The following is a 12111-nucleotide window of genomic DNA, read 5'->3' as shown; positions in this document are numbered from 1 at the left end:
AGTTGAGGTCCTCCACAATGATTCCTCCTACCCCACTACAGAAGTGCTTCCTGAGGCCAGTGCACCTCTGTTTGGGAATCCATGTTCTAGATGACGAGTCTCTGTCTTCTTTTACCTTGTCTCGATTGATTTCTGATCGCTGACACACATTACAATCAAGTGTAATGTATTTCTGCTAATTTTGCCAGTACATACATCACGGACCAAACTGTAGTCACATTGTTTCACGTGGACCCATCGCTCTGCAGCTGATTGGCTGTTAAGCAATCTTGTGGATATACAGTAATTGAGTTGTCCTTCTCAGAAAATGCCTCCAGCTGTGCTTTGCAGTGGTGGCCATGAACAGTAATGAGGAAGACAGGAAATAGCTTCCTGGTGAAACAGTGAGAGAAAATATCTATGTGTAGGGCATTTTTGTATGTGCATGCTGCTTTTCACTCTCCCTCACATGCTACATGTATGTATTGTGTCATATCTGTTTGCCATTTAGGCCTACATCCTGTGTATTGTATCTTTGCTGAAGTTGGATTGTGAGATTTGTGTAACTTTGCCGCAAGCTACAGTATCGGCTCAGAATAATGAGCAGAGTTGTCCTGGAAACTGAGATAATCTTTTTTCCTACAGGAAAGAGAGGAAAAACACAGTTTACATTCAAATAGCTCTGTTCCAAGTGTTTTGCATCTTTAATGGGTGCTAGTTGACAGCAACAAGGCCAAGCTTTGGTACTATTTTACAATGTGATAACTCTCTGCTTTGTAATAAAACAAAATTCTGGGCCAGTGTTTTACCCGGAGGACACAGAGGAGGAAAATGCCCTACATTCAATGGCTTTATTAAAAGTTCTCCTGTTAATTATCTGCATTGTTTTGCATCTTTAACAAGCTACAGTTGACACTGTACAGTAGGGCTTTGTTCTGAAGTTGTATCCGCTTGCCTTTTCTTCTATCAGTGTGAAATCTTTAAAGGAGGATGACACCACTTTCAGAACATAATGTCACAAAAATGGGTTTGTTTTGCATCCCAGCTCTGCAACCTGCAGCTCAAATTGTTTTCCTAGAATAGTCCTGTACTGTAGTGTTCAGGAGTTGCCCTTTGATTGAGGCCTGGTAATGAGCTGAACTTCAGCTATAATTGGGTTTTACAGTGTAATTGATCTTTAAGGACAAGGCCTTTTGAAAGTTTTAATTTTCTCTGAGATTAAATCATTGGGATGTAAATGTCATGTGTGGTACCCTTTAGCTCGACACTGAAAGCTATTTGTTTTCATTAGCAACGCTTTGAAAAGTTGCCCTTTTTCTTGATTTACTGTCACATATTGTAGCATGTTGTGCTTTTTTTTAGTGTTGGCCCATACTCTCATAGGCTGAAACAGATACAGATTGAGCCTGCGTGAGTGCATGACTCAATTATATGAAATGTCATGAGGTAGATATGCAGTGTTTAGGTTAAATGTGTCATCGAGTACACTAAGGCTGAATTTTATTGGTAAATGTTAGTGTATGTCCGAAAAGTGCTCTGAAATTCCTTAAATAATTGTGTGAAATACGTGAAGATTCTCATTCATCCAGGTCATGGTACTTCTAAGTGTTTCCAAAGGCAATTGGACTTGTTTGTGGTTCTAGAAGACGTTTTGCCTCTCATCCAAAAGGCTTCTTCAGTTGAAAATTGCATGAAATGTTTTTTAAGGAAGTTGCATCTTAATGTTAGAAATAGTGATATAGCATGATGCTTCCCATTTGACTGGAGTAAAAATTATCGGAGATGACTACGTACATTTTTCCATCCCCCTTTTTAATCAAAATTTATTTATGATGCACCAATCAAAATTTTAGGACTGTACGGCTGATAGCTAGCACTTATGCTACATGTATTTCAGCTTACATCTTTATCATAACAAAGTGTGCAGATTATAAGGATCCAAGAGATAAAGTTTGAATGTAGAGTCAGATGCCATATGCTTTGTTTTCCTTGTATGGCCTTAACTTCCCACTATTCACGCATAGAGGTAAAACTGTTTGACAGCAAAACACTTAACACGCTGTCTGTAATTCTGTACCACTCCAGTGGCTTACACTCCAGACTCCCCTCTCCCTCAGGTCTGCTTCTTAATCTCTAATGATGATTAATGTGGGCTGTGTGCGTATTGGCAGCGCTGTGTTATTGGCATACTGACAGAGTTGTTAAGATGGATAACTATGCAAGAGTGTGTGTGTGTGTGTGTGTGTGCACGCACACACACACACACACACACACACACACACACACACACACATTTTTTTTTTTACCCCAGCTTAGCCGTGAAATCAATTGATTTGTTTGTCTGGTCAAAGGAGAAAATGGATTTGTGGAAAAAGCTGAAAAACAACACCTAAATTAAACTTAGTCTCTGATTTTCTGTGTTTGTTGAATCTTTTATAAGGTGGGCAGAGAATGATAAAAAAAAGGCTTCTCAAAAAACAGCAAATTATGATTTATTCACTTCATAATGCATAAAGAACTTTTTCTTTTTGAGTATGTTTACCTTTGTGTGTGTGTGTGTCCGTGTTTGTGCGTGTGTGTAGGAGATGGTTCGCCGAGGGGAGATCCTAGATGACAGCATGGAGGATGAGTTCTACCTTCGCCGCCTGGACGCCGGACTATTCGTCCTTCAGTTGATCTGCTACATTATGGTGGAGATCAGCAATTCGGGGATATCACAGGTACACACACACATACTGCCTCTGGCTTGCCAAATGAGTTTTCTCTCTGATTAATTATCGTTAAGGCATCTGATCAGACGAGCTGTAAAAGCAGACAGGAGTCAGGCGGCTTTTATGAGCACTGCAGCCAAGTGGCTCATTTACTTGGACTCTTGCAGTTTCAGACACCACAACCTTTACCTGCTGTTTGTACCTGCAGTATGTCCTTGATATGTCACTTCATGGTCTCATACATTGGTGGATGTTTTAATTACCCTTATAGTAAACTAGCAGTTGAGATCTTTGAACTGTGGTGCAGATTTTTCCATTTTTCAAAACAGAAAAAAAAATGTTCTGGACATACTTGTGAAAAGAGTATCTAAGCTTTCGGTCTCCAAGTGGACATTTCTCATGGCAGTGGTTGACTGACAGAGATGGGACTTAGCAATGACTAACAACACCCTGACAGTTAACTGCCTGGGTGGCATTTGGAGTTCAGTTGATATGATTAACTGTTTTTGGTGTCCAGCGACACTGATAAGGCACCAATCAAATAAGAGTAACAGCACATCAGTCGGTACCAAACATTCACACCGCCTCTTGGTAAATACAATTTTGAGCAAATAAAACAAGTCAAAAAAAAAAAAAACTAAGGATATATGTATATACTTATTTCTTAGCAAACATTCATTTTGAGCACAACTTCAGTATGGTCCTGATCCTTTTTTTCTGCATTCAGCTGCAGCAGAGGGTCCATCAAATTCTCAACCTAAGAGGAGGGTCTGTCAAAGTAGTGCGCCACATCATGAGAGGTAAGTAACTTCATATTCTTTAATACTGTCATTTCTCAAAGAAAATCCAGCACACACTTATGGACAGTTTTAGTAACAAACAACTAAAGACAATGTAAAAAAAACTGAGGAGGAGAAATTACCTGCACATGCCCTGTAGTGGCATTGTAGGTCAATTCATCCTAATAATTTGTATGTCTTTCACAGTATTGATTCGCCATTGTCAGGTCAAACTGCACCGTTGTTGCTCTGAGTGTCTCTTTTTAACAGAAATACTCTTCTCAGTCACTGAAATTAATTCCAATCAGTTCTACTTTGCCCTGCTTTCTCTGCATGAATCTGCTGTTATTGCAACACTGCGTTCAGATGTTTCTCAACAAGGGATTACGCCCCCCACACACACTGCTGGAGGCTTTTAATATGAAACATATGGTGGAATTGTGAACAAATTAACATAAAACTTACCGAAATATAATATACTTGTTTAATTGGTCAATTAGAAATAAAGCAATGTCTCGGTTAGTAGCCTGTCTCAAATAAAGGCCTTTTTTTCAGTGAAGGCACATAATATATTTTTTAGAAATTACCTTATGTGTAGTTTTGGTCAAAAACATGTTAAGCACAGTTTTTTATTGCACTTTTTCCCGATTTAAGTTGAATGAATGGATTCTACCCACTAGGTTTGATCCAATTAACAAAAACAAAAATGAACAAAACCAAGTGGCATTGTCCCTCACATGCAAGTGAAATGGGAGAAAATGGAAAAAAACTGTGTCTATTTAGGCAGGGCAAAAATACACATAATAGCAACAGTAGGTGCTCCTCAATGCAAAACAATTCATATTCATTTCAGAGAAGCATTTTATTGACACATTTTTTAAAATCCTGTTTTCAAGTGCTTTTTGTCCTGGCAAGGAAGCAGCATTTCAGGGGGAAATGTTGCTATAATCACTGCTCTTGGACTATAGTTGTTGTTTGATAGCAAGCCATTGCTGTTTGCCTGCCAAAGTGCTCATGTTGGAATATAATAAAATATACGAATAATGTCATTCTTCCTCGTTCCATTGAACAAATGAAAAATGGCTTATATAAACTTTCAAACTGTGGTGTCAAAATGCCTCTCTAACTAACGTTTTATGTATGTGTGTATATATACACACACACACACACACACACACACACACACACACACACACACATATACATAAAACAGCTTTAAAGTAAACTGGTCATACAATCTCCTACTTGTGGGAGATCCACCAAACAGATGAGGAGGTGATGGAGGTGATAATATATGACAGTCCTGAAGGCCATTAGATATAAAATGCAGTTGGGAAAATAATCTTAAGTTATGGCAGCAATAAATGCACACAAAGTAAAATCCAGCATCTGAGACATCCAGATAGAAGTGTATATACAAGTGCTTATTGCTTTTTGTTCAAGTGACTTGTGTACAGCTGGTAAAACAATATGCAGAAATGCATCCTGTCGTGCAAATATGAATGATAATTATATCATATTGTCATTTTGAGAGGAGCAGAGACTGTTTGTCTGTCATTCTTTGTTTTTGTTCCCTCCGTCCCAAAGATTTCCTGTCCTGCTGTATTTGTTTTCTGTTTGGTTTTCAAAGACCTGGCAGGTGTGTTATTTTCTTTCCGGCGTGACATCCATCCTTCCTGTATCATTGTCGGGTAAAGCTCAAGGACGAGCCTCCGTGCACACACCCTCTGACTCTGGATGGCATGTAGCACTGTAGATAGAGCCATCCGTCACACATGGCGGTGCCAGCGAACGTGGCAATTCTCCAGTCCTCGCTGTGTGTATGCGTGCATGCGTGTGAGCGCATGAGAATGTGTTCCCCTCATCTGTATGTTTGCATACATGTGTGTTTACATATCTTGCTTGTCCGGGTCGTTTCACAGTACTTTTTTTTTTGCTTACTCTGACTTTGTTATTTGTCACAAATTGTGTTGCACTGTATAATACCATTACGCCGTTGCTCTATAGGTGTGTGTGTGCATATGTGTGTGTGTGTATGTGTGCGTGCATGCGTGCGTGTGTGTGCCTGTGCCTGTGCCCTCACCCTTTCCGTTAGGCCGCACAGTGGAGCCTTCTCCCATTTCAGTTGCCCGTCTGGCCAATGTGAAACTGCAGAAAAAGGTTAAGCACATGCAGAGTGTGACTCCGGCTCTGCCGCCTTGACCTTAATGGCTTCAACTCACTGAGAAGCCGCTCTGCAGGAAGGAAGGCTTAGCATGCTGGAAGGAAGAACATTGATTTCACTAATGTTGTTAAAACCTGCTGTGAGGTTTTCCACTCCAGAAACTTTAGGTAGGTGTTGTCACAGGTAGTTAGACTTTGACATAGTCGTTAAAGACTCGGACTGATTGTAATTGACAACACGATGTCAAGCCTTTTAGATAACTCTGGAAACTGCTGTGTAAGACAAATGTAGGAAAAGAGGACATTCAGGTGATGTAAAATGTACTCTCTGGTGGACTGGTTGCAGTCCACAGCTCTGGCCAACACCACAAGAACATATTAGGGATCTGCCCCAGTGACAAGCTAGCTTTCTCCTTTGTCTTCGCTTCAGGTTACGCTCAAACAGAACTAGTTCGTACGGTGTTTGCCTGACCTTGACGGATGGCAGAAGTAGGTGAAATGGGTGTGAAAGTCAGATTGTTGTTTGTTTTGGAAAAAACAGAAATAGTTTGACAAAATAGGTTGATAGTAATGAAGCACTATGTTGCATCAGTACAGGTTATTGGTTACATGTGCTGCATTAGCCTTGGAAACAATTATTTTCGCAATTTTTCTCAAGATGTCCTGTGGATGTTTTTCAGATGTCTTTGCAATACGCATTATGTCAGGCCTTGTGCTTCTGTATTTTCCCTCGAATCTTCACATCTAAACACTCGGCGTACCTTCACGCTAGAGATGCAAAATACGACTTGGCTTTGGTTTGTTTTCTGTCAATCGGCGGGTTTGCATCAGTGTTGACCTCTGCTTCACTTTAAAACATTCCGGGGGTTAAATTAAACCGCTGCAGGATCGTCTGTGTCAGCTGTCATTTGCGCAGCTAGATCAGACCAGTTTCAGTCTGGTTTAAGAGTGTTTTGAATGAGTGAATGAGAGTCCCAGCTGCAGCTGTAATGGCACTATAAGTCCTACCCTGTGTCCCTGTCCTTGGCTGCTGCTGCAGAGACTGCTCCTGGAAATGATTCTCCTTGTACTCATGGCGAATCAGTCCCAGTCACTGACCTGAGTAATGGCGATGCTCAGTACTGTATTGTCCTCTGCCACGTTGCCGTGGTGACAGAAGGAGAAAGTACTAGCATGCCAAAAGAAAAGGTTCTGCAGAGAGTTGAAGAGTCACCCAATCTCTGACCTTTCTGCCTGTGTGGCTGACTGCGCCTCCATTTATAGAAATTGAGACACACACACGGACACAGTGACAGGCTGGCGATGAAAGCGGCTGTAGGTTTTCATGTTTTTGTTGAGTCGCTCTCTCTCCACGTCCCCTCACCTGCCTTTCTCGGTCAACCTTAAAATTCTGCCATTTTTTAGTTCAGTAACATCACACACCTCTGCGGATCAATTTCAGATCCCCACTGCTGCCATTGAAGGCTGCTCCATGCCTCCAAACTGCGGTTCAACCTTGCACTGTTATAACTTTCCTCCCAGCTTCGTCGTCTTTCTTAGCCCAACTCTCCTGAAAATACCCAGCGATGGAGTGACCTCTGGACTCCAGAGCTGGACTACTGTTGCACTGAAAACTTACATCTCAAGAAACTGTTCACGTACTCTGTTCTGCCCTCTGACTCTGCTGTTATGTGATGTTGCTCTTGACTGAAACACAAACCTGCTTGGTTTATTCTTTACTCCTCTGTCATGCAGTGGTGGAAAGCAACTAAGTACATTTAATTAAGGGTATAACTAGAGTAGTTCCATTTCATGCTACTTTATTTTTGTTAAGGATGAAACCAGTCGCTCCCAACCTTTTTGGACTGTGTGCCTTTCTAAAAAAGCAGTGTCTGGTTGTGACCCTTGACGTTTCCAATTATAATGTGCTCGTTGTGGTTCCACCGAAGAGTCATTTATACAATTTCTCACGAAGAAATTTGAGCGGCGTGTAGAGAGTTGGAGAAAAATTCAAAGAATTAATTAATATTAACTGTCAGAACTTTGTTTCTTGTAACTGGGAGACGGGTATCTGTTCACCGTGGATTATCTGTGCATGTCTGAATAATGTATTTGTGTTTGGTTACATCCCTAATATGAACAAACACATTTACTATTAAATTACCATTAAGTGCCACACAGTGAACCTGAGTGCAGCTGCCTCGTTAATCCTTTTGGTAATCCAGCCTTATTCGTCAGTGGGCACACTGAGCAATGCTCGCTCCCTCCTCCATTTAAAACACTGAATACTAAGAAAGAAGCAAAGAGATGCTCTAACTTCAAGGAAGAGAGAACCCTTTCCCGTCAATCTCACTGTACCGGCGAAATTAAGCTATTCTTTGCATTTCTGAGAACAAAGCAGACAGACGCCGTGCATTAAAGAGCGACCATTATTCAGCAGCCTTTCACTCTAGAGGGTTTCGAGTCTGTCCATCATTTTGTGACAAAAAGTCAAATTACAAGATCTGTCTTTGAAAAGATGCTTGTATGTTGAGAGGCTCCATAACACCAACTGCACTGAAACCCAGCCCGCGTCCTCTGGCTGTGAACGGTAGCCGGTCCAGGTGTACTGTGTGCTGCTCGTACTTCACTGTGTGCTCCTGAGCGTTCGACTGTTTTCTACGATTCTTGCGTCTGCCTCCCACACAAGGCCTTCAAGACCGTCAGACGGTCGATTTGTGAGTCTAATGTGCAGAAAGAGAAAGTTGCAGCTGCCGCAGCCCCGGTGGAGCCCGTGCGTTCGCTCTGTCTCTCAGCCAGCCTCCGAGGCAGGGATTACACATTAAACCCAGGGATGTCGAGACAGAAAGATGAAAAAGACTACTTTTCTCTCTGAGACAATGCAGAATGAAGGGGGTTTCCTGACAAGGGCCCACAGGGTTTAGAAGGACAAAATGTGGCTGTCAAAGACACAGAGGAGATGTTGATTTTTGAGGGGGGGAGGAATATTTTTTTGTTATTAGATATTACATCAAGGATAGTGACAAATGTAATGGAACTAAGGAGGGATCTCAATGTCTCTCCCAGTACAACTCAGTTCTGTTTTCATGATATTAACAGATACAGATTGTAGCTATGTGTTAAAAAGCAAACTGTTTGTACAAAACACAAGGCAGAGGCAGAGGTGATTGATAGAAGATTAATTGACAACTGTTTTGATTAGAAATCAATAGTTTGTGTCAGTTTTCAAGCAAAGAGGCCAAATATTTGCTGGTTCCAGCTGTAAGGATTTGCTTCTTTTCTGTGTTTTATGTCATCTAACATGTACTTGTATTTTGAGAGTGTTGGTCTTGTGCAGCTGTTGTTCATATTCTTCCCTGTTTCTACATGATGTCACACATAAAAACACTCACCTTTCACTTCTTACTTTTGGCCATGAAACAACGCTGAACTCATTCTGCTGTCAGGCAGATTCCTGAGCATGTGCTATTTTCCTATTTAAATGTTCCTCCATTCGGGGCTTTGGGTTGATCATGCGAATTTCTGTCTCAGAACAGGTTCTCTGTAACCTCAGTGGTCAAACAGCTGCCACGTCCGTGCTGTCAAGTCAACTAATCCTCTGACTGTTCTTTGTCTTTTTTGCAGAGTACGCTGAGAGCATCGGAGATGGGAAGAGTGACGAGTTCAAAGAGGCTGAGCGGAAGAGGATCATGGACCTTGTAGACAACTTCTAATTTCACTCCCTCCCTCCCTCCCTCCCTCTCTCTCTAAGAACTGAAAGACAGTGGTGTGTTTATCTGTAACTGAAGTCATTGGGTATGTTTACATGTGCAGTAATACTGTGATGACCTGCTCAATCTGCTCAAACAATCTCATGTTATTTCCTCATTGTCATGGTTTAAAGAAATTCTTCAAATAACCTGGTTAACCAGCCATTTGACATGCAACATGGAGGAAAAAGACACTCAAGTTGTCAGAAATGCTCATTTATAGATTGTGTTTTTAATGAATCTAAAACGCCCAACCGTCAGTAATTTCTGTGCATGTAAACCTACTCACTGTAGTTTTCTGCAGTTTGGAGAGCAGAGGTATTGTAGCGCGGCTGAAACCCAGCGCTACATGAGATGAACTCGGAGCTGCTGTGTTGAGCGCTGAAGAATAGTTCTGGACAGACTTCGCAGAAATCCGCAAATTTAATATCTCCCCCTCCGATCTCCCAGTTTACCTGGTTTGTTTGTTTATGATTTACGTGTAAAATATTTTCTAATAAAACAGTTGGTAATAAAATCCTGATTGCATGTTTGGTTTGTTCGATTAACGTCACGGTTTAGTGAGAGAGACTGGCACATAACTGCCTCTGCCTACACACAGTTACTGATGCACACAGGCACATTCAGACAACAAACCAACATCTGCAGCTTCCTTTGCAGAGAGTCCTGACAGACAGGCAGACCTGCTTCTTCTTTACTTGTCTGAACCCACCCACTGCTGGATCTCAGCAGCCTCCCGGAGCTCTCAGCCCACTGCTGTTTTTCTTTGTGACGCTGTTCACACGTCAGTGTGGAGGAGTATTGTGCTAGAGCTGTGTACACAAACCTACTGTATTATTCTCCCCGGTCCTGTGAATCATACCTCACTGTACCTTTGCTTTGTTTATGCTTATGAGCAAAAAAAAAAAAAAAACCCATTCCCAATTACTAGTGCATTTTAAGTGAGTGACAGAGACTATTGATCAGCGCATAGAGAAAATGGAAGAGGATGTTTTGCAGCGACATGTAGTGAAGAGCTTAAAGGCTATTCTTAGTCTGTCTGGCACAAAATGACAAAAACACATCAAGTTATACTTTAGGACAAAATATGGGACACCTCTAATACTATGATGTTCATGAAACAAAATCAGTGACTGTATAGGGAGTCAGAGGTTATGGAGACTTTCCCTTCCTTGTCTCTTGAGTTGGATGTCTCCTGTTTTCCAATTTCAAGCCAAGTGAGAATAAGCTTCAAAGCGTCATGTGAATTTAGTTTCTCATATTTACATCTGAAAGCTAACGTGAGAACCTTTTTTGAATAGGAACCTCTTAACAGTATCACATGAACCAAACACAGCACCTACTTGTATCAGTGTCTTTAGTATATTTCTGTATTATTAATCACTCGTGTAGTGTACCACGCCCTCTCTGGATCCTTGACCACAATCCTGGCAGGAAGCAGCAGGGAGGGAACGGGGGGGCAGCTCACTGACAGCTGTCACATCTGTTCCCTTTCCTAAGTGTCTTTACGAACTCTAATGTCGCTCAGTAACAAGATGGGTAGACCGGCAGGGCGTCGTTTGCATATTGTATTGGCAGAGGAGGCCGGGCCCCATGCATCTCTTATCAGTGATTATGACTGCGGCGTGTTTAACAGCGGTTGTACAGCAATTTCACAGCCGAGGGGAAGGAGAATAATTGTATTTTCCGAATGACTGAGTGCAAACACTGTTCAGTGCTGTGCTTTTGGGCTCCTCTCTTTTAGGAGAGACTGTGGGGAGAAGGTATTCTGTTATTGAGAATAAGCACAGGGGCTGATAAAGTGTATAAAGCTTTAAGTTGCATTGCAACTTAAACCTTTTGGGGTAAACAGGCCTCCAGGACCTGAAAATTTAACTGAACAGTAACATCTTTATCTAGGTGTCAGTCACCGTGGAGCTAAGAGATACATTTCTTGTTTTTAACCATACTAGCAGCATGGCTCTATGAATGGCAATTTCTGTCTCTGTCTGTCTGTCTGTCTGTCTGTCTGTCTGTCTGTCTGTCTGTCTGTCTGTCTGTCTGTCTGTCTGTGTCATCCACTTTGGTCCAGACGGACCACCAGCTTGGATGGATTGCCCTGAAACGTGCTACAGACTTTCATGTCACTGTCAGAATAAGTTGTCATGACTTTAGTGATCCTTATCATTTCCTCTACTGCCATCATCAGGTCAGAATTAAAGCACTAATGACTGGTACCAGTGCAGTGGAGTCAAGCTGAGCATGTTGTTGTGCTAATGTCCATTTAGCTCAAGCACAGCCTCACAGAGCCATGAGCGTGGCTACACTGGAGATTGATTGCTGATCCATTGCAATAAAGGGGACTTAAATCTTGCTGTTATAAAAGCTGGTGGGACTAACACAATAAAACTTAATGCAAGAACAAACAAGTGTGAAGAACCTCAGGAAGAATCAAGTCAGTGGGCATCGGCCGTCAGCGCAACCAAAAGCTGCATGATCGCCCACATGTGTCTACTGCCAAGTGAGATTACTGCATGTGACAGGTGTCTGTGCTCAACTCAACCAGCAGACTTGGAGCTGACATACTGGGCTATGAACATGCTCATACAGACCACAGACAGTCAGGGTAATGATGCTGACAGGGTAAGACTGGCATCCAACACCTTTTCCCATATTAATGGCTGCTTAAAGTACAGGAAGAGATCGTGAAAGACCTGAACGGACATGTTGGTCAAATGACAGCAGCAATTTATGGGATTGGAATTCTGATTG

At 41.8% G+C, this 12111-nt stretch overlaps 1 protein-coding gene across 1 annotated transcript in view; it reads left to right on the top strand.

Annotated features, from left to right (window-relative positions):
* Window positions 1-9873, top strand: part of ctnnbl1 (catenin, beta like 1) — a 53680-nt gene extending 43807 nt beyond the window's left edge. Inside the window, exons 14-16 of the mRNA XM_070968258.1 lie at window positions 2562-2699; window positions 3418-3490; window positions 9236-9873. Coding sequence (XP_070824359.1) covers window positions 2562-2699; window positions 3418-3490; window positions 9236-9324 — 300 coding nt within the window. The 3' untranslated portion in view covers window positions 9325-9873. The remainder of the gene's footprint in view (window positions 1-2561; window positions 2700-3417; window positions 3491-9235) is intronic.
* Window positions 9874-12111: the final 2238 nt, after the last annotated feature.

Source organism: Chaetodon trifascialis, chromosome 8, assembly GCF_039877785.1.
Source record: "Chaetodon trifascialis isolate fChaTrf1 chromosome 8, fChaTrf1.hap1, whole genome shotgun sequence".
NCBI classification, from domain to species: Eukaryota; Metazoa; Chordata; class Actinopteri; order Chaetodontiformes; family Chaetodontidae; genus Chaetodon; species Chaetodon trifascialis.
Note: the sequence above shows the minus strand (reverse complement) of the source record. Positions and strands in the feature narration are given on the sequence as shown.